This window comes from Anopheles gambiae, chromosome 3 (assembly GCF_943734735.2).
Source record: "Anopheles gambiae chromosome 3, idAnoGambNW_F1_1, whole genome shotgun sequence".
NCBI classification, from domain to species: Eukaryota; Metazoa; Arthropoda; class Insecta; order Diptera; family Culicidae; genus Anopheles; species Anopheles gambiae.
In genome coordinates, this window is record NC_064602.1 from 42,869,634 (window position 1) to 42,892,068 (window position 22,435).

The 22,435-nt window shown below is 46.6% G+C and overlaps 4 protein-coding genes across 11 annotated transcripts in view; 2 read left to right on the forward strand and 2 right to left on the reverse strand.

The window, feature by feature from the left end:
- LOC1279201 (translocation protein SEC62) lies at nt 1–5,589 on the forward strand. Of its 2 annotated transcripts, none has more exons than XM_061659794.1 (5): nt 1–321; nt 1,267–1,405; nt 1,604–2,283; nt 2,370–2,671; nt 3,501–5,589. In XM_061659794.1, exons 1-5 carry the CDS (start codon nt 286–288, stop codon nt 3,598–3,600), a joined length of 1,257 nt encoding a protein of 418 aa, XP_061515778.1. In that variant the 5' UTR covers nt 1–285; the 3' UTR covers nt 3,601–5,589. The 2 variants fall into 2 exon arrangements, with proteins under 2 accessions (XP_061515778.1, XP_061515777.1); XM_061659793.1 differs by lacking the exon at nt 1–321 and adding an exon at nt 424–788.
- On the reverse strand, nt 3,635–8,179 carry LOC3292064 (sodium channel protein Nach). Of its 2 annotated transcripts, XM_061659790.1 has the most exons (10): nt 7,953–8,179; nt 7,692–7,889; nt 7,506–7,620; nt 7,218–7,423; nt 7,009–7,141; nt 6,787–6,905; nt 6,559–6,713; nt 6,328–6,497; nt 5,996–6,110; nt 3,635–5,907 (listed from the first exon to the last, which is right to left on the reverse strand). In XM_061659790.1, the coding sequence occupies exons 1-10, from the start codon at nt 8,156–8,158 to the stop codon at nt 5,795–5,797; spliced, it is 1,530 nt and encodes a 509-aa protein (XP_061515774.1). In that variant the 5' UTR covers nt 8,159–8,179; the 3' UTR covers nt 3,635–5,794. The 2 variants fall into 2 exon arrangements, with proteins under 2 accessions (XP_061515774.1, XP_061515772.1); XM_061659788.1 differs by having other exon boundaries at nt 5,996–6,497.
- Nucleotides 5,806–22,435, forward strand: part of LOC1279203 (neprilysin-1) — a 19,512-nt gene continuing 2,882 nt past the window's right edge. Inside the window, exons 1-2 of one of the 6 annotated variants that reach the window (XM_061659785.1) lie at nt 5,806–5,948; nt 20,473–21,856. In XM_061659785.1, the coding sequence (XP_061515769.1) occupies nt 21,247–21,856 (610 nt within the window). In that variant the 5' untranslated portion in view covers nt 5,806–5,948; nt 20,473–21,246. Of the gene's footprint in view, nt 5,949–13,314; nt 13,426–17,304; nt 17,587–18,119; nt 19,305–20,472; nt 21,857–22,435 lie in introns of those variants that run through there. The other 5 variants (XM_061659783.1, XM_061659784.1, XM_553645.4 and 2 more) reach the window with 5 other exon arrangements.
- Nucleotides 8,944–22,435, reverse strand: part of LOC1279202 (protein obstructor-E) — a 19,778-nt gene continuing 6,286 nt past the window's right edge. Inside the window, exons 2-4 of the mRNA XM_318884.5 lie at nt 12,236–12,604; nt 9,413–9,806; nt 8,944–9,320 (exon numbers count right to left, since the gene is read on the reverse strand). Coding sequence (XP_318884.4) covers nt 9,167–9,320; nt 9,413–9,806; nt 12,236–12,604 — 917 coding nt within the window. The 3' untranslated portion in view covers nt 8,944–9,166. The remainder of the gene's footprint in view (nt 9,321–9,412; nt 9,807–12,235; nt 12,605–22,435) is intronic.

Consider the following 22,435-nt stretch of genomic DNA (forward strand, 5'->3'; position numbering starts at 1 on the left):
GAGTGTGCGTGACAGATTCCAAGTTAAACAACAAAAGAAAAACGCACACACACGCATTCTGCCTTCACCACTTTCAGGTTGTCAATGGGAAGAGTCCGTCCCGTAAGTGGAGACGTGGAAAACAGCTGCCCCCGTGGTGTAGGAAAAGTAGCACCAGTGCTTTGCTATTGAATCCCCGAATGTGTGTTTTCCGTCGTGAAAACGTGAACAGTGAATAAACCTAAACGTGTCACGGTGGTGCTTCCTTGCGAGTGAGTGTGTGTCGGCGGGTTTTGTGTTCGAGAGATGGCGGAGAAACGACGTGCCAAGAAGCGAAAGGATGTAAGTTCCGCTGCAGGGGAGAAGTGAGAACAGCAAGCAGATCCGCCTAAAAACATCAGCCAATCCCTCTCCTCCCCCCGCCCGCCAGGCGGTGCAAGAAAGGTCAAGGCTTCTATGCCCGCCACGGCCTGTACGCCGCCTTGTGTGTTGTTAAACAAGATAAGAGAAAAGTGTAAACTCGAACCGCGCCACCAGTAAGCCTGCCTGCTGAACTAATTTCGTGGTGCCATTTGGCAACGAGTTGGCTGCCCCGTGGCACTGTCGCGACCGACGGGGCGGGAAAGCAATGGTGGAGAAAGTTGTTTCCTTCTTCATCGGTTAACCCATTTTGCTTTATGCGCATCGCATCGCGACGTCACGGTCTCGGGGGCCTAATTGATTTGGCCTACTGGCTCCGCCAACTGGTCAACTGGTTCTTGCACCCAGCCCCGCCCGTCGCCCTCGGCACGCGTGCGGTACAGGCGCAGGTATTATTATTACGGGATTTGATGGAAAGACCGAGAACCCGCCGTAGCAAGCGAGGCAAATCCAGGCTGCAGAAAAAAAGAGGTCACTGGCTGCGGACACGCTTGAGTGGTGATGCGAGAACCGCTCGTTCGTTCGTCAAGAATTTGTGTGTTGGAATAATCACCTGAACAAACAGCTCCGGAGCGTGTATTTTGCGTGCCGCGAATACTTTATCCACGGCGTGACGTACGCTAGTTTTCTTCATCAGACTCTTTTTATTGTGCTGTTGCTCCTAACGGATCTCAAGTACCGTGTACTGGTTGCGGAGAGAACACCACCCACCACCACCACTGTGTACCTGCCACGTGTCTTTCCCTCTGGAAGCAGCTGCGATTTCATTGCCAGACAGACGCTAAATGACGCCGTACGATATTGACTGAGTGATGAAATTTTTACATCATTTTTTTTTGTTTCTTTCTCTCATGCTCCACCCGGCAGGAATACAGCGGTCCCGGAGGCGCAGAACAGGAGATTGAAAAAGCTTCCAAGGATGAGTACAAGGTGGCAAAATGGCTCAAATCGAACGTACCGACGAAAAAGACCAAATTTCTGAATCACAATGTGGAATATTTTTCTGGTGAGTATGTTAGAGGTAGTGTGCTTCCCCGCAACGACCAGTCCAATGCGGAGTCGTGACGTGTAGCGGGACGTGATGTTTGCTCTGGTCCCGTGTTCAACGCAACCGTTGCTAATTGTCTGTTATTGTTTTTTTTCTGCTCCTTCTTCTCGGTCGCTGCGTTCTATTTGCTCAACGTGTTTTTTTTTTAAATTGCAGCCATCAAAGCAATCGATGCACTGCTTGCGTCAAAGTTTGCCCAGGGTGACAACTGTCTCTTTCCGCACCGGCAGGCCGTGATTGATTTTATGGGCGATATGCTGTACCACAAGTTTTTCCACCGCGCCCGAAAGGTCCCGGTCAGCGAGCAGGAGCTGCGCGGGAAGAACAGCAAAAAGGCAGCCGCAGAGGCCTTGGTGACGGCCAGCTCGGCTAAGGATGGCTCCAAACAAACGGCGACAAAGGAGGAACGAGCAACCGACGCGGAAAGTAGCCACGCGGAGGGCAGCAAGGCGGTGGCGGAAGCGGTAGCGGAAAAGCGAAAGCGCAAGATCCGTCTAGAGATGCACCCGGAGCAGCTGTTTATCGATGGGCACGAGGCGTACGTCTGGCTGTACGATCCGATTCCGATGCATTACTGGATCTTTGGCGCACTGCTGGTGGTGGGCGCGATCGTCATCTGTCTATTCCCGCTGTGGCCACCGCTGCTGCGAAAGGGTGTGTACTATCTGAGTATAGCGGCGGCCGGGTTTTTGGTGTTTATTCTCGGCCTGGTCGTGTTGCGATGCATCCTGTTCTGTCTGGTGTGGGTGGTGACCGGTGGAAAGCACCACTTCTGGCTGCTACCGAATCTGACGGAAGATGTCGGCTTCTTTGCCTCCTTCTGGCCACTGTACAATGTAAGTTGGGGATAATGGATTGAAATTTACAACCTGGATAATTTTATAATTTCTCTTCTACTATTTCCCCTGCTCTTTCCCGGCAGCATGAATACAAGGACGGTCAGAGTGGCACCGAGAAGGGTAGCAAGAAGACGAAAAAACGAAAACGCGACAAGGACAGTGGCGGCGAAGAGGAGAGTACCACCGCCGGCAATATCCCACCGACGATCGACGAGGTGAAGGAGCGTGACACTGAGGTGGAAAGCGGCAAATCTTCACCAGCGCCGGCAGCCGAAGGGTTAAGGCATCGTGGAGCTAAGCAGCAGCAGCAGCAGCAGCCGCAGGAATCTTCACCAGTGTCCGTCCCACCGGTCACAATTGCCGAGTCGATCGACGAGGAGCAAAAGTGAGTGTGTTGAAGCAGCAACGCAATGCCATGCAATGGGGTGGGAAAGGTGTATTATAGTTGCTTACAGTCGCTGTAACTTTGTAAATGTTTTGTTGTGTAAACTAACTGTTTTTTTTTTAATTTTGTTGGTACTGTGCTGGTTTCTAATGTTTGTTTTCTTCATGTAGACCGTTAGAACTTCCTTCCGTTATAAAACCTTTCCCTATTTGTTTGTTGATCGTGTAATAAATTTCCTTGCTAATTATATGGTTTTGAAGTTGTTTTTCCTCAAAATTCTAATGACCTGGGGTATTGGATGTATTTTACATAACGCTTCTTTTTCTGTTTCAGACTGGAGAAATTCATAACATTTACAATGTATATAAAACGCTAATCATTAATGCATAGTCTAGTTGAAAGCTCATCTGTGTAACGAATTTCTATCTTATTCTGCACAATTAATAACAAATTCGATTTGCTTATCATTTGTGCTGTATCATATATCTTCACACAAGTAGACGCTTCACACGGTTTTTCAGGGGTTCTCATAGTTGTGGGCCACTTCCTTGACTCTTTTTAATTGGAAGTGACCTTCATATGCTAGAAATTGGACTCTATGGCAGGCGTCTTGAAAATTCCTATTGGTTTCGTCCAACAAGGATGCTATAGAGTCCAATTCCCATTACATTAAGTTTATGTCACATAAGTAAGTATCAATAAACTGTCCCACAGCTATGAGAAGTCCTGAAATTTAAAGGGTTTTTGTCGATGCTTTGTCGATACAAATATGTGACGATGAACTTTACGATGTTGCCAATCTCACTATGTGCGACCATTTTCATTGCAGCTCCGGAACACCGTCGGAAAGTGACTCGGAAGGCTCGCAGCGCTCCTCCACGGGGAAGGACTTTGAGATGGTCGAGCCGGATGAGGTGGATACCTCGTAAAGCAGAACAAGTTGATCGACATGCGCGCGTTACATTTTCATATCACCCTAAATCCACGACTGCAGCAGTACTAGCTGCTTACCAGCTGAAATGGATCGGATAGCAACACCGATCATTCTCGTACCACATCTGCAAACCAAACTCTGCAAAAAGAAAAAAAAAAACAACACCACCACAACCAACACATGTACACACTGTACGATCATCACATCACGATTTGCATCCGCATCAGCCAAAGTTGTTTCCCCGTCTCCCCACAACAACTTTCCCATGTGTGTACAATAATCAAAAGCACGCATGAGATACGTTGACCAATGGCCAAATTCCACCCCACTCCACATGTTCGGCGTTTCTGGGGTGATTTTGATAGTACCGGCGCGCTGTCAGAAGGCGCGCATTCGGGTGGCACGGAGTGAATCTCTGCGCCAGCGTGCCGTCAGTCGTTTCGCAACCGATCGCAATGATCGTTACGGTGCTTTTCGCGCGAGTTGAAACCCCTTAGTCCGAACGGTGCATTCCACACAGCGAGCCATCAAGACCATCTCATTAGCCAAACTCTACTAATGGACAGTGTTTTATCTCATAACGACGGTTTTGGTTTAGCGTAAGTCACTTTGGACCACACTGGGGTCTGCTGTGCTGGGAGCGGGTTATTGCCGGTTTTATTACGAATTTTATCGGTGTCCTCAAAAGGTGAATAACATCAAGCAAAAATAATTGAACCTTCTGGTCGTGATTTCGGAAACACATATGACGCAATTGTGAGCCTAAATGTTAAGAGTTAATTGCATAGAGATACAGAATAATGAGACATTGTTTAGAACACGTATTTCACCGCACATCTGTCTGTGGCTGGGATGGAACTTAATGCCAGCAGACAAAAAATCAAAACGATTCAAACAAATTACAAACCCAACAAATTAGAGATGAATGAATGCATCCCAATCTTTTCCGCATGGTTCAATCGATTCGGCACCACCCAAATGCTCGGAATCTTTCCCACTCTTTGTTATCAGTGCTCTGCTGGCTGGTGGAGCCATTGCGTTATCGGTTCACTTCCGTGCTGAAGCATTAGAAGAAGCAATCGTATGTGGTTGGAGGGCGTGATGGTGTGTGGGGAGGGCTTTTGTTCGAGCACCAAAATACAACGAAAACATTTGGCAGAAACCGCAGGCACAAAATAAAAAACACAACCACACAAAAACGATTTCAGATTGAGAATCGAAAATCTCAAACCGGCAGTGGAGTCTCTGAAGCATGAAGGGCGCATGAACAGCGAACGGTAGTGTAAAGCCAACGGTCGAGCCCGGGCGTAACCAAGCCACGTGCATGCGAGCCCTGAGTTGTTTGAGTGCGTGTGTGGTTCGTTGTTCAGTTTCGGAATAGTGAATGAATTTTCGGACATTAAAATACCGCTAGAGGGCTACTCACGCAGAGTGCGGAGTTATTACATGCCGTCAGCTCGAGCAGTGGCTGGTTGGCTTTATATTCACTGTGTTCTGTGCGCATCGTATGCATCTCCCCTATCCCATCCCTTTCAGCTGTGTAGATTGTGTGTCCATTTAGCGTGTTCTTTATCCCGGACGTGTGGCAAATGTCCGTACAACATTGCAAACACGTATTACATACTACATACAAAGGACGGAGAGAGCGAAGCTAAAGACGCCCCGGGGCAACATAATATTATGTGGACAGGCCGGTGATAAAGCATTTTACGTGGTGTGAAACAGTAAAACAAAACAAAATAGAAACTCTGGCAGACGATTAACGGGCTACAACAAATCAAAACACGCAACAGTATCGCGAGCCGTTAGTAAACGACGTTAGTATGTAGACAAAGAGAGCGAGAGACAGTGAGTGGAAGAAAGAGAGATAGAGGAAGCGAAAAAAAAACGACGAAAGGTTTTTGTAGTGTGTGTGTGCAAACGTTAGGTAAGGTTATATTATTCAAAATAAAATTTATGGTATGAAAAATAGTAAACAACAGTAGAGTTGTCGTTTACGTCGTTTATTGCCCTTTTATGGGAGGGTGCTCGTTAAAGCCATATTTTAATTGCAGAATATTTATGTTTTGTTTTAAATAACATTTACTAGGAAAAATGGTGATCATTAAATGCATGAATAATAGCCGAAACATTGTCGATCGTAAGCGTTAAATACTTGACTGGACGATTCATTGACGGCAGACCATCCGCTAACGTCGTCCCACAATATACCACAACAAACGGAGGGTGAAAAAGTACAGTATTTCCACCATACCGAGCACACTGAAACCAAGGAAAAATCCGGCCGTACCTCCAATCGATACTGGAGAAAGGAAACAGCATATCAACACACCAGCACAAAAGGTAGGTTCGAGTTACCACTCGAAGAATGGGTCCGGTTTGGTACTCACCCAACAAATCAGTGAAGGTAAACAGTAGCTGCCGGCTGAACCGTACCAAAGGGTAGCGCTTCACAACAATCAGCCCACCGATGCTGCCGATAAGCTTTTGCGTTTGCTTCAGAACCTGTAGGATGGAGGGAAACGGACACATGAACGGATGGATGCAGCAGCAATGGCAGTTGCACGGTGCAGAGTAAATCCCACCGGAACGTGCTCTTCTGGTGTGAAACAGTTGACACACCGCAGTTGCAGCACAATTCGATTAAGAGGGGATTTACTGTTGGAAATCTTAGAAAACGCAATACGATTTCGCCTTCGGTTTCGCAACAAGCAGCCATTACCTGTCTGTGCTCGATGATAACCTTCGAGTCGACACAGTTCTGCTCGCAGTAGCACGGTATACCCTTTTTGTCGTTAATGTCCTGCTTGAACTCGAGGAACAGCTTCTGGTAGCGCGGAAAACACTTTATCAGCTGCTTGTAGTGGCACACCTTCTTTGCTCTTGGTCCTTCTGCAAATGAGATTATGCAGCAGCGAAAAGGAGCATCTGTACCAGGGTATGACAAACTTACCAGGATTAGGATAGAAATGAGGAATACATCCACACAGTTTGTAGGCCAGCTGAATGCGACACTCTTGCAGACAGATGCCTTTAGTGTAGATGGAATAGTGCGTCAGGTTGGACTCGTAATGAAACCGGCAGCCTCGCTGGGAGATGGTAGTATCCCTGCAGGAAGATAGAGGGCGTTAGTGTGCAACGTATCTAGAGGTAACGCCGTACTATGCGACGCGCCGCCTACTCTTTAAAGTCCTTTGTGGTGACGATTTCGATAGAAAACGTTTCGTACTCATGTGCCTCGTTCGTCAGTGGTTGATACTTTGCGATGTTCAGTGTTTCATAAGGGCTGTGATAAAAGATCTAAATAGAAAAACCGACGCACGGAAATTATTAGTGACACAGTGTGCCGTTGTGATCGGTTGTGGAATGCTGGTGTTGCTAGCTGCGGTGCTAAATCCATTACCGTAATCGGTGGCTCAAAGCCAATAAAGCTGTACGTGATGTCGCCGTCGAAAAGGTTCCCGTACCGAACATTGTGCACTGTACGCGTCGAGTAGAAATCGTCCAACGGTAGCTCCCTGCCGGTCAGCAACAAACTGTGGTGGAATTGAAACTGAACTTGTAAAACCGTTTGCCTTGAGAGTCGGCACAACCTCGTCCGCGTTGACCTACCTTGCAGTTAAATTGGACGAGATAAAACTGTTGGTGGTGTAGCAGATACCGTACTCGGTGAGTGTTTGATGGGTGCGTAAGAACTCCAGGTTGCTTTGCGTCCGAACGCGCAGCTCCGTGTCGTCCAGGCGGGTCAGATCGCGGGTAAGATTGTATATAATCTTCATGTAGTTTTCCGGCTGGATCTGAAGTACGTCCAGCAGGCTCTATGACAAGCGAAGTAAAACAGGTTACTTTTCCATTACAGTAGGCGGGTGATTGGTTTGTGAGAAAAAGGGAACCACTAACGTCCACATTGTCACTGTGCTTGATGTTCTCAAAGTTGATAAAGGTCGAGTTGGCCAACGATTCCAGAAAGTCGAACAGCTCGGCTTGATCTTCCTCTTTAGTGATGCCATTTTTGCTGAAAAATTGTATTTTACACTTATGCTAAAAGTCACACTTGCTAGGAGAAAGATCCACATTAAATCTAACCTGCAATAGTTCAGTAAATATGGTCGATAAATACGTTTAAGCGGACAAATAGTAAGACTCGGCATAGAAGTGTTCCAGTAGTAGTGATCCTTTTCAATCGCAACGACCGTACTCTTGCTCTGATAACGCTCCCAGGACACGAAGCTCAGCACGACGGAGAAATAAATAGACACGACAATCAGCACTAACCAGAAGAGTCTGAAATATGCCCCATAAAAGTGAAAAATGAACTTGCAAGTTACGTGCCGACCTTTCCCCTACCTTTCCAGAATATGCAGCAACGGTTTACCCAAATAGGCCAACCCATGCACTGCACCTTGCTCGAGAAAGATTAACACAAACGTGCTGATTGATTTGAACAGTCTCAGCAACCAACCGACAGGGCCGTTCGAGTCCGCTTGTCCGATGAACTTTTCTTCCCGTTTTCTACCACTCCGGGCAGATGCGTTTGATTTATGATGGTTCATTGTCTATTTCAACATTCTCTCTTTTCGTTGAAAGGCAATAGATAAAACTGACTGGCATTAGAATCGTGCACTATCGATACCAGGTGGTTGCATTTTGAGTGGTAATAAAAATAGACGATTGCACATGCACACGTTTGCTATTGCTTTTAAAATGATGCCGCAATTTAGCATCCAGCAACAAGTCCGGTACGTGTTAGGTGCTAAGTGCGGCCGTTACTTATTCATTTACACTTGAAACTGCCAGTATTACCTGTATGATAAGCAGGCAATAAGGAAGGGTGATAGATAAAAGAGCGTTATTTATGGCGTTTGTGTTTTAATTTGAAACGCTTATCATATTTTGGTATGCTGTAGCTTTGTAAATATTTTTAAACATTGCATTTAGTAACAGTGATACAATTGAGACAAAAAAATCATCTTAATCATATAATCCCACTCAGTTAAACTTACTTTATGGGTATTTTTTACATTTTGTTTCCACGTGTTTGTTTTTGAAATTCATGGAGGCGCCCAGTCGTTGACGATTATTTGATTGTAACATTTTATTTATTTTTTTATATTACTCTACCAGATATCTAGTGGAAATAATACGTGTATAGATGTGATGCATATTTCGTTGTCACATGCTGTAGTTCGTGATTAATGATTACCTACGGCTAAGTGATGATCCATGTAGAACAATCGAGTCATGTTTGATACGTGATTTTACGCCAACATGCAACATATGGCTTGTTATTGCTTCGTTTCTTTTTTCAGTAACAACTGTTGATCGATAGGACAGTAAATTTAAAGGATTAAAATACTTTTATTCAACACATCATCTGAAACACTTCACACATACATACATACAAAGACACGCGAGTATTTTTCCCCTTGCTCTACTTCATCCAGCTCCAGCTTGGTGGAGTTAACAATTATTAGCCCTCCCCAAACAAGAAAGAACATGCCCGTTGGCAATGCAATGTGACTAAACTAAAAGCTGGACGAGTCACTCGGCTGTGGGCCTGCCTATTCCGAATCATCAACCGGTTGCTTCGGTCGCTTGGACGGACGTCGGCGGGAAACCTTCGACGGGCTGTTGGCAGGCTTCGGCTTGGGTGTCGGTGGATTTTCCAGCTCCTCGAGTTGCTTGTCGGTAAGACGATCCTTATACCAGTCGGCACTGGAGACAGAGAAGCAGAGAGAATATACAAGTAGATGAATATTTATGACAATGTTGTGCATTTACTTATACTAAAGCAAACCTAAACTTACCAATCTGGCACCTTTCGGGCCCACTCGCAGTGCTTGGCCACATCGTCGAACGCCTGTCCGAGTTTGCACCCGTTGCGGCGCGGTGTTTCACCGTTGATGCACACGTAGAAGAACTGACAATCGTCCGGATCGGCATAGCGTGGATGGGTCGCTCCCTCGGTTTCGTTCACCTTCGGGCAGGTAAACTTGAACACGTCCTCCGACGAGCAGCCCTTCTTCTGGGCCTCGTCCGGCCAGGTGCAGATGCCGGTGCGTGGATTAAACACCAACCCTTCCGGGCAGGTGATCATGTTGAACATACCGTCCACGCAGTAGTAGAACTTATCGCACGCACCAGTCTCGCTGGCAAAGTAACCGTTCTGGCGGGGGCAGTGCAGGGACGCTATGGGTGTCTCTGTAACATTTGATAAAGAGACAGCGATTAGTCAAGTTCTGTTTTTTCCTCAAACATCTTATAGATTAAAGAGATCATTTTGCTGATGGATTGCACATTTTGCATACTGCATTATTGATCATTTATATCCATTTAGTAGAGAAAATACTAAGAATGGTTACAATATACAATGGAACCCTTCATAAACAGTACCGTCTACAACGAGTTTTTTACATAACGAGCAAATGCTCTACAAATACCCCTCTTAACGAGTAAACGATCGATTTTTGTTTCCCGTCAAGAAATTGTGATCATTGTGTGTTTCAATACTAAGTATCGGTAAATTTCAAGCTATTTCCAAAAGGGTCATTGTTTAAGTGTGGAGGAAAATTTTAAGAGAGGTAACACAATAACGCCCGTTGCCAGTCCAAAACTCACAAAGTCATACAAAAACACGACAATAGCCTGTGGGTGGGCTGTGGGCGCGTCCACTCCATGTCCAGATAACTCTTTTAAGCTCAGATAGCGAGGCTGAGAGTTTTACTGCGCATATGGACAGGTGGAGTGTGTGAGATAGTGTCTTCAGTTTAATTACTACTCGTAAAACTGAAAAAATATGTCCCTTATCTGTTTTCATCCTGGGTGAAGTAATATCTCTCGAACCGTACCTACCAAATGGGAATTGAATCACAATGCTCATACACGATTACTAGCACATGTGGGATTTCGCAGGGTAGCAACCTTGGACATCTGCTATTCCTGATTTACATCAATGACCTGTCATCCATTCTGCTCGTGGGATCATATTTTGCTTATGCCGATGATCTGAAGATTTTTGCTGTGGTCAAAGACACAAGCTACTGTCAGCGCCTGCAAGAAATGCATGACCTATTCGAAGATCGGTGTAGCCGAAACCGATTAAAGCTGTGTCCAGTTAAATGCCAGACTATATCCTTCACTAGAGCACATGCCCCGATCAGACACAATTATGTTATCTCTAATACCTCGCTGACGTGCACTACCAGCCTATGAGATCTTGGTGTCCTGCTAGATTGGAAGCTCAAGTTTCATAAAAATCTTGAAAGTGTTATCTCCAGGGATTATAATCGAGGAGTTATAATGTATAATGTGTAAAGAGTTTCACGATCCTATGTGCCTAAAAGTCGTATATTGCGCTATCGTTCGGTCCCGTCTAGAATATTGTTGTGGTGCCCTTTAGCAGCCCGCTTAATCAATCGCCTGGAAAGTATTCAGCGCAACTTTACTATCGGGGTCCAACCTCCTTACTATCAACGGAACCTATTGCTTGGTTTGGAGTCGCTTAATGTCAGGAGAAAAAACATGCAGTGTCCATTCGCATTTCAGCTGTTAAAAAGTGGTATCGATTCCCCTGCGCTCCTTGCTGCCGTGCATTTTTTTATACCATCTAGGATAGTTAGGACTAATTTTTATCTTTGCTCCGAGCGGAGCTACGGAAAAAGCAGCCTTTTTGATTTTAATATTTCTACGCCAGTGTTCAAAGATCGTCTTCGTCAGAGTTTCCATTTTTGTAGTTTTTAGGTATTTGCTAAGCTATTTGTGTAGACCTGCGGAGGTCCGACAATTTATCATAAAAAAAATTAAATTGACTTAAATGAAATTAAATTTCCATCCTTCTTATTTGACAATATTGGAAGCTCTCATCGTGGCCGTGGAAGTAGACAGGACGTAGGTTTCAGTGTGTAGTGTACCTTCCTAAGAAGCGTGTGGTGCACAAGGGTGAGGTGTCTTCTTGATTGCATTCTTGATCCACTTGCTCGTGAAGGCGAAAACTTCGATACTGAGAATTGACATTACTGTTGCCACTTGGAGGTGTTCCGTATGGTTGTGATGCATATAATTTCTATAATCCTGCACATTTGTTGACCTGGAACCAATTATTTCACTTTTCATACAAATTCTATGAAAAAGAGACTGCCGCATAACGAGTTTTTTGTATTACGAGTGAGTCAGTTGAACGGATTAAACACGTTATGACGGGTTCCACTTCCATAGATTTCTGGTTACTTTTGTCTACATTTTTGACAGTTAGTTTAAGAATACATCAATATCTTGCATAAATTAGCTCTTTTTCATACATTTTATCATGAAATTATCATACTTTCTGGGCTCTTTGTGCCAAGAAAATGTACATTCATTATTTGCTCTTGTTACGTCATATTTCAAGAAAGTGTGCCAAATGTCATAGATTAATTATGATAGCCTATGAAATAGTAGTTTCAAATTAAGCAAATTGAAATTCGCTCTGAATCATTGGACGAATTGAAAATTCGCATTATTGTCTTTGAAGCACAGTTTTTCCCAATTTCTGGTGTCACGATTCCAGACTTTATAAATTCCAATTCTACCAACAAGTGATCTCTTTCATCCCAAATTGAGTACCCTTTTTCCCTTTCCCCTTTACTACTCACGGAGCTTTGGGCGTTTGCTGCAGTCAATGTTGAAGGGCAGATCGCACTTCTCCTGATCGGAGTCGTAATCGTTGAACACCATACCGTCCGGGCACAGTTTCTCCGTAATCTGTCCATCGCGGCACTGGTAGTACTTGTCACACTGTTCCGCATCTGCAAAGTATCCGTTCGGCTCGGGACAGTTCTCCGACAGCTCCGGATCAATCTCGTCCGAGGCGGACGCCTGTACCGGGCCCTGCTGACGCACTGGGCTGCGGACTGGTGCGTCGGACGCGGCAGGCTCACGGTTGCGTACCGCGGGGCCACTGCCCGGTGTTCGCCGGTTTAGCTCATACTGCCTTCGGAGCTGCGTCTGGGCAGTGGAGAGTCCTGCGAGAAGAACATATAAAATTATCTTAATATAATGTAAAAAATTAAAAGAAAAAATATAGTCCATAAGTTTCACAGTCGTACATCTTAATTTAGTCCCATCGCAACACGAAAGATGCACTATCGATCGCTGTCCCCTTCGATTCGAGCTGGCCATAAATTATGCATGTTTTATCCCCGTCCGGCGATGCAGTCAAGTTTGCAAAACGAAGCCATCACTCAATGCCACCTGGGCGGGGGGTGCTGCAAGTACTGCTAAAAATATGATCCCGCCCTGCTACTGATCAACGATCAACGGTGCTCCAGAGTTGGCCGTACTCCAGCGCGACCCGTCTAGAGCAGTGGATGCAACGTGTTGACAGGAACGTGTTGCAGCGGGGTGAATAATTAAACGATGTTTACCCCTCTTTTTCCCTTTTTTTGCTGCCGCTACTGCTGCTGCTGCTTACAAAATTTCACTTTCAATTAGTAGCAAAACCGTCGGCAATGCAATGCGACAGAACACACAAGGGCGGGTGAGTGGGTACGGTAAACGATTTTCACATGCCTGCTAAACTTAGCGGCAAGCGACCGTCGTGGTACCGCCCGAAGGGCCTCTGCCACTGTGTGCCCGTTCTGGACGTTGGCAAAAATAAATATCAAGGTCTTGGAGGAGGCAGCGGCAGCGATGTGTTCCGACGGTTTTTTTTGTGTGTTCCAACGGTATCCAACGGTGCTGGCTTGCAATTATGTGCTGACCGTGCTCGGAAGTGGTTCGAAAAACGCCTGCATGCGGAGTGCACTGCCTTCGTTTGTCTGTCTGTCTTCGGGAACGAGTAGAGGTAAAGGTGCATTGTTTAAAGTGTTTAAAATGTTTCAAGTGTTTTAAATGTTTTTGGTGAAGGTGAAGTAATTTTTTAAAAATTGTTACTTTTTCATTTAACAGCTTTGGGTTTTACAATAAAGTTTGTCTAGCTTTAATGAGCGTTGTTGCATTGAACAAGACCATTAAAATCATTCTCTTGTAATGATTGTCCGTTAGAATCCCTACAAAAACAGAACAGTTTTTTACAGCCTATTGTTTTTGACGCTTCTTAAAACATCGTATGGAGCGTGATGAATGATGAAGTCTTCTGTTTACTTTTTTTATGCGCACTACGAATGCACCGTGAAAAATGCAGCTAATTAGAATTCCTGCTTGGCGTGCGCGTCTCTGTGTGTATGTGTGTGTGTGTCCATGTGTAGCTGTGTTTTGTCGTCTCGTTTTTCACTCTTCACAGTCAGCATTGTCTCGCCAAACAAAAATCGATAAAACGTGATGCGAAGAAGGAGAAAGAACGGGAAGGTTAACCAGTACGTTGATGCGAGATGAGTTGTCTTCCTTGAATGACGAGCGATGCATCATTTTTTGTTGCTGTCAACGTTTTATCATCCAGGGAACATCAGCCACTGTCCTTCTTCTCCTCCGTTCGCCCCAATAATTGACCTCAATCGCAGAATTGAGCAACAGTAGCTCTGTGTTTTTTTTTTATTTTAATGTTACAATGCGTTGACCATGATCTTTACATCAATTTGCAATTCTTGAACTGATACAAAGTGTCTTGCGTGTTAATCGTTGCGAATTATTTTTTTGTGGAGAATACTGTAGAAACCCGTGTCTGGTTGATTCTCACAATTATATACACCGTTGTTGGCAGAGCTCATGTCAATTATCATTCCTTTGCGTCACATGTTTGATAGTTACCAAAAAAATAAATGGAGAAGCAAATTTCTACGTTGATAAATTAAATGTATCACCTTAAGAAGCTCGGGGCAGCGCGTGCACTTATCTATGTAAACGTGTTGAACACGATTGATCGGTCCAGTTGGAAGCCTTCTTTAAGCATCGATCAAGCGGAAAGGTTCTCACAGATAAAGCTCCACCCCATAGCAGAATGTGAGGCATCTAAGAAGGCTGTTACCATCTCCCTTTCTTTTAAAAAAAGATGAACATCGGCCCATCGCGATCAACCACGTTGCTACGAAACACTTTTTGTTTGTGACCGGTTTTCGAAACTGATCGATTCTCTACCGGTTTTGACGGGGGTTTTTTTGGGGAGGATTAGGTGGATTTATTAATATTGGGTGTTTCCATGTTGTAAAACGACCAGTTTTCGGCTTCTTTTCTAGAGTTAATCTGTATCCAACCGCAGCGTTTAGAAAAGCTTGTGCTGTTGTCGCCTTAATGATGAGATTGCAGTATTTTACTACTGGTCGGCTTGTTTAATCAATGTCAATGCTGTCGTTCAGTACAGTTGCGTAAGCAGCTGTATCAACGGAGGGAAAAAAGAGGGAAGCGAAACCACTCTGTCTACGAGTGTGGTAACTATCCGTCTAGGAGAGATACATGTTCTTTTATTATGTTTGAAGCACAAACAATTCCGCCAATACATTCACGGGGCACAGGGCCCAGTTCAAAGATTCGCGCTTAAATAGTGTGGAGCACGCTTTACCATTCTTCTGTTTTGCCTCGCCGGTACAAAAGCAATACCTGATGATACTGCTGTCGAATGCATCTGCCCCCGTGCACTCGATGCCAATTTTATTCGAATTTAATCAGCCCAAAAATAGATTTGACTGCCAAGGGTGCAAGATGGGTTGATGTTACGGGTGCGATTTGCGCGGGCAATGATGGTCACGAGCGAAAAAAAAAAACGAGAGCGAGAAAAAACGAAGGGGACACGCTGTTTGATCAGTGAAATGAGCGCAGACAGCAAATAATTGTACGCTCACGTGTGTGAGAATCTATGAAAGCAAATAAATCAGAAAATGCGGTATCTAAAAGAGCGCGTGTGTGTGTGTGTGAAGCGACAGGCAATAGACGCAGAGGAAGGCCTACAAGCGACGATCGTTTATCGGTGACAGTGACCTTGTGATTAGCAGCCACGCGTGTCGCTATATATTGAATAAATAACGCATTAAAAACCAGAATCAGCAATCCTCTATCTTTTTAGTGTGTGTGTGTGTGGCTCCGATAACGTCACAGTGGCGAAACTATTCTAGGAATTTACCCCCGGAACATCGTCGAATGGAATGGTTGGGTACGCAAGCAAGCTTATTACTCCCGGGCGGGAGTGGTGTTTCAAAATTCAGCTATTGCTTGCAAGGTATACCGGTATAGAGACGTTCTAGCTTATTGCTGGTATTGAGAGGGGTTTTTTTTAACATTAATAAAAAAACCCGTCACTTTCTTGCCAAAAAAAGGTCCTTTGTTAGGTCCGGTTTGAAAGGATCTTTGGAACATCAAGGAGGCACATTAACACAGGACACCCGTTGCGGTACCCCGTTGCGTGTATGACGCTGGATCTGAACATTTCATTTATGCGACACATTTTGTGGACTACATGTGACACATTAAAAGCATTAGCCGCAGGGGTTTGTAACGCAAAAAGGACCAGTGACCCTGAAATGGGATTCCGGGGTTTCTTTGTCTCCTATTGGCATGGAATAGGAAGGAAATGGAGTACCTCAGTTCAATTATCGGCGCAATACTTGATTGCAGAAATAAATGCAAGGATATGGAATGAATGGTTTGTTGCTTCAAGTACCATCTGGCAGAGTACCGACGTCCCGAGCTTGGCACACGCGCAGCCTTGTACCCTTTGATCGGTCGGTTAGAAACTGGGGTTGTAAAGCGATACGCAAATATTGGTTCCAGGTAAATAGGGGGAAAAAATCAACAATTGGAACCGTTCATTCCAGTATACCCCTTTTTAATGGGGTTAGGAGGGAAAAGAATCGTATCACGTTCGTATGAAACATAAATCTTTGAATGATTTATTTTTTGCTGAAGCACATATACGAATTGTAGGGTTTTCCAGGAGTTCTCATAGCTGTGGAACACTTTATTGACTCTTTCTTGCGTGAAATGAACTAAATGTAATGGGAATTGAACTCTATAGCACCCTTATTGGATGTTTTTGGAAATCCAGTAGGAATTTCCACGGAGCCTGTCCAAAAAGGTTGCCATAGAGTCCAATTTCCATCATATGAAGTTCACTTCACATATGGAAGAGTTAACGAAGTGTCCCACAATTATGAGAATCACTGGAAAACCCTGTATTGGCGTTGTAGGTTTCTCATGAACAAAATGCTAATAATTGCCTCCAGTTTACCATTATAAACTATGAAAATGTGCTGGGACGGTTAAGCGTTGTTTTTGAAGTAAACGCATTTTCCACCCCTAAGCATAGCAACAGCAATCTCCGCCTGCTTCTCTCTCACCAGAACATAAAAACGGCAGGAGAGCAAAACTCTCTCACTGCAACTGAAACAACAATAAAACCTTCAAACTCACGTTGTGCGAGATTGAATGCGTGGTGAGCGAGAGAGAGAGAGAGAGAGATAGAGAAAGAGAGAGAGTGCTTCCGTTGCTCACCGTTTCTGGGCGCTAGTTAGTAGTAATCAGTCGGTTTTTTGGTCGACTTTTCGGATATGACCGACCCGTTTGTTTGATGCCTACCGCGTGGACCGCACGCCGCAAGGATCGACCGAATGTCGACAGAGCCGTGTTGCGTATGGGCGCGTGTGTGCTTCTACGCACACATCTACGCACCATCTAGCCCACCAGCCAGCCAGCCCGCAACCATGTGCGATGATGTGCATTGAGACGGTCGTTTGAGGGGTGGATGTAACGGGCCAGGGGTTGGCCCGAAGGGTGGGCAGTGGGGGTCGCGTTTCGAGCTCGAACAGAAAGCCGAGAAGACGATGCCCGTGAAACACAGCGGCGGACGACATCTTCGGTGCTTCGCGCGCGCTTTGTCAGATACGAACGTTGCGCCGTGCTGGTCGTGTGTGCTCTTGCTTGGCTGCGTTCCGCTGCGTCGTGTCACTTTGATGCTGTGAGTGTGTTTTTCTTTGCTTTTGCTTGGCGTTCTCTCTCACTCTTCGGGGCTGGTTTTACGTTCAGTCCAGTTGTATCAGTGAATAGAAAGTCCGAAGACCAATTAGCGGACGTTTAGAAGGTAATCCGTGTGTGTGTATGTGGCGGGTCGCGATTGTAAGTGTTGGAAGACTTCAATACGGTTTCTAATGCTTTGTGCGGCTGTTATCCTTTTATGAGCGTCTTTTGTGTGACTGTGTGTGTATGTATCGCATAAAAGAGAGGCTCATCTTTACCAGTAACAAACTAGGTAAACGTGTCTGTGTGTGCGAGTGTGTGATAAGAGTCTTTAGAAGGATTCCGTCCTCCGGTAGAGGGTGGAATTGTCGCGAGGGAAGAAACAACAGAGCAGCTCATTAGTACGATTTGTTGACACAGGAAAGTGTTTCCTCTGCCAACCCCTTTGGCCGTGCCCTTTCCACGTTGTCGGTGCCTTTCCCCTTTGCTCTTGTGTGTCGGTGAGTGTGTGTGAGCCTCTCCCACTCTTAGTGCATTACGCGAGGCCATCAACACCGCCGGAGATATCTGCCGTGCCATAAAACTTCTAATAATGTAACGTTTCAGTATAGCTGTTACGGCTCTCGGGCGGCCGGATCTAATGGTCCGTAAATTAACCGACCATCGGCCCACAACGACGTGCCCAAGTACAACGCGAGCCGATCTAATGTACGCGTGCACGATCTAATCAGCACTGTCCCTTGATGATGGTGTGACAAGATTACAATAGCGTAACAAAAGGAAATCACGGCGGAAATCAACCAGCGCTGACGGTCATCGCCGACCCGGCCTGTTTAGCGCACTCCTGGGGAGGGGAAAGCTGGGCAAGCTGCCTGCCCGAATTAACAGCCTGTCAATGCATATATACTAGCGCCTGTGATGGTTGTGATAATAACATTGAAGTGTGATAGAAGAGAGTAATGCTGACTTAGTGTTTGTGTGTGTGTTGGTGTTGTGTATAGAACGGCACGAAACGAATGTGACCGGCACCGGGTGTATGGGTTTTGCCGCCACCATATTAAGCATAAGTGGGATCAGCCTGACAGTGTTATTGTTCGGTCGTTTATGGTTTAATGCACAGGGGGGAAACGTGTCTGTTGGGTGATTGATGCCTTAGGATGGGTGGACACGCGGTCCAGAGTGCTACTTGATGTACGGACTTTACAACACACAAAAACAGCGACCCTGCTGCGAACGTTCCACCACTATGTGTAAAGATTCCGTTTCTTATTGGACGCAATCTCGCCGGAACTAGCGTCTTTTGCCTCGCACGGCTCGAGGGTTCTTATCCTTTAATGGGACAATGGTGTATACATGTTACTGACTACCGTGTGGCACACGATTGTTGGCGAGGATGCCGATGAGTACGATGATGATGATGATGATGACGAAGAAGATGATGATGGTGAGATTCTGGTGAGCTATTGCGCATGAGCGTACCTTTCGGATGAAAACGAGAGTGGCACTTTGTCATCTGCCTTGACCGACGGTCGACGGTCATCCTCGTTTTGCAGTCGTGTGGTAGTTTGGCCTTTGCCAAAAGAGATACTCTTTCCCAAATCTTGTGACATCCTGTATCGGAGCAAAGGATACTACCAAGTCCGACCAAGGGGCCGAGTTCTGGCCTGTGCATTAACGTTGGCTTTGCAAGGCATCAGAAATCTCGCCGTAGTTTGGTAGTGCGTTACAAAGTAACTTAGTGCCTGCACCATTACATACACGCTTCACAACATCAGAAAGTAGCTACATATGTGTGTATGTGCGCCTTTGTGTTAGTGTAAGATGACTTCCTATGTTGCGAGTGTGAGTGAGAGTTGAGGTGACGCATACCCACGCCGACGTTAGTATCGAGCAATAGGGAGGAGGAAAATAAAGGCTCGTCTCGGCGGGTTTTGATATAAAATTCAACAGGTTGAATTGGTTTCGAGCCTCCAAACATTGAGGTGCTGAAGTGTGTCAGAGAGAAAGAGAGAGAGAGAGAGAGAGAGAGGGAGATAGTAAGCGAGAGAAAAGAGCGTGTGTGTGCTTGAAAATTTACTGATTGATGTGTTTGTTTTTTCGTAGAGGGGCAATCAACTGCACTGCATGTTTTCATCCTGAAACGTCCTTGAAAAGGAACTACGTAAAGCAAGTGCAGAAATGTTTTATTTTAAACAAAATTGAATCCCCCCCCCCCAAACAAGGGACTGAATCCACCGTTCTCTCCACCAAGTGTTGTAGGCCGCTGACTGCAGTGAGTTAGGATAGGTCGTTAAATATTAATGCGCACCGTGGCAATGTTCATTCCCAAGGATAGTTGTGTGCAACAATCGATTAAATGCGCACAGGAATCGGAGGAGGAGGAGCAGGAGTTTTCCTCCTCGGCAGGGCGTTCGGGTAGGAATGGAGTGTTCTTTCCAATTTCCGCTGTGTTCCACTGACCTAGTGATACAGTTCTGTCCGCACATCAGATTGGGCGAAGTACAGACAGGCGACAGGCGCTGTCTTCCGTTTCCGACAGGCGACTTGCGCTCGAAGCGGAAAATGGCAGGAAAATGGATTGGAAGGAAATTGGACTACACAGTTTTTTTTGTAACGAGCTTTGCAGGCTTTGTTCTGCCTTTGCACGCCTTTTGTATGCTCCATTCATGAAAGATATGAACACGAACGAAATGAAGATTGAATTAAGTCTCTTCTTTTTTGGCTGTCGTCAACTACAGCTCAATGGCGCTTGGGAAGCAGCAAACACAGTAGCCTCCATTGTAATCGATACGTTGATCTACCCCAAGACAACGAGCCACAGAAGGCAACAGGTTGAACACGAGAGCTTTCGTACTAGGGAAGGGAGTGGACTCTATTTTTAGGAGGGGCAGAGAAGTAACCCTGACATTAAGGGTGATAATTAATGATATTAGTGTTTCCGTGAAGCTGTTTCTAACTTTTTTCCAACGTTTGCTAATACGATTACTATTTTCGTCTCTGCTTTATACAGATTGTCCCACCACTGACTAGAGTTGCGACAGGTTCGGTTTGAATATTCAAACATTGCTCCAGAAAGCGCTGCCAACGGTTACGCAGAATATTCCATCACTATCACAGCAGCGGCGTAACGGGGCACCTCCAGATCTCCACTACCAGCACGGGAGCAGCGGGCAGACTACGGTGGCGGTGTGCGCGCACGAAAGTTTAATCAGCTGCCGTGCCGCGTGAAGCCATGCTATTTTGTTCGCTCCACTTGCCCACACTGTACTACGGAACGGTGGGACGGTACACTTCCTCGACGGCGCTGCCGGGCCCGAAGCGGGCGATGAAGCGGGCGGTGGCAGAGCAGTGAAGATGATACCGACCAGGCGATACAGGCGCCAGCAGCAGCAGCATATCGATAACCAGCTCTCCGTACCAATCGTGACGTGAGTGCTCAGAATTTGGTACGATCGAGTGAAAAGTGTGTGTGATCAACGGTGGGCTGGTGTGGCACTGTCCGGTGGGGGAAGTCAGTGAGGAGCGTGCATCCAGTTCGTACAGCACGTGCTGCTGCGTTTGTGCATTGTGCGCGAGTGTGATATGAGAGTGGTCGGCGGCACAGATTCTGAGCGCATGGGAGAGTGATTGTTTGCGCTGTGAGTGAGTGCGCTGTGTGAGAGCGTGCGAAGTGAGCTAGGAGGGAACGGTTCTGCTCACGGCAGTAGCAAGCGCGCGCGTCAGTCGCGTTTCGAAAGTGACCCTAACCGGAAGTGTCCGCCCCGCACGACGAGCAACGGTGGCGATGGCAGCCCTTAAGGAGCTCCATCTGCCGGCGCGCAACGGTGGCGACAAAACAGCGACAGTGCCGATCGATCCGGCCAATGGGTACCTGCTAAGGACAGACGTCGAGGAGGGCGGCACGGTGGTCGGTGGTACCGGGGGTGGCGGGTCAGGCGGGCCGCTCGGTGCAGGTGATATTGAAGCTTCCGGACCGCTGCTGCTGCGGCCGACCGATCGGGGGTCGGCAGCACCGGTCCCGGTGGTAGTGAACTTCGGTGGGCCCGGTATGGCCACCAAAACGAGCACGCTCGCTGCCGTTGACCGGCAGGGAAGTCGTGGCAGTGGCAGTGGTGGCGGCAATGGAAAGAACCCGCGCAGCATAACGCCCGGACGGGGCTTGGTAGGGGCGCGCCTGTCGGCCGCCTTTGCCCGCCCGACCGTGCTCGGCGGGACGATGCTGCTGGTGGGCATCGCATTAGGCATCCTGCTGGTGTACCTGGTCGGGCGCTACCGGCAGCTGGATGGGAAATCCGGTTGCAGTGCGGATCCGTTCGCCCCGGGCTGCCCGGACGTGACGGACGAGTCCCGGAGGAGCAGTAACATTTGCCTGACGGACGAGTGTGTTAGGACAGGTGAGTGTTGGTGTGGGGTGTGGGAAGCGGAGCACGTTTTGTGATGGACGGGAAGATAAATTAAGGTCACGGCACGGGGACGAACAGTGCATCGTGTGCAGCTGCATGGTGTAACTGATGCGTCACGCCGGTGGCTGAGGGTTTGCAGTTTGTGCCCGGATGTGCCATTGAACAAGTCATTAATCACATCCCGCCGTACACGGTTGGCGCTAGAGAGGTGCTTCCTGCAAGCCACTGCAAAGTTCAGGCTCGGGTGCACTCGGGCACACCTACTTTGCCAACGCCGCCTGCTTCCAGCGAGCCGATGGTTGGCTGGAAGATGTTGCAATAAGCAAGCGGCAGAGTGGAAAATTAGTTGCATAATTGAATCGTTTGCTGATGGAATTAGTAGGTCCTGCTGTGCTACTGCTGCCCGGATTCGACCTGGATGGCGACCCCCTGGACAGTGCTGATGGGCAGATGCTTGCACGATGAGAAATTGTAATTTTTGTCGTCCCTTTCAGCACGGGGAGTGCACTTCCCCGGGGCCCGGACCGAGATGAGCTTAGAGATCATCATTTTTCATGCATCTTTTATGTC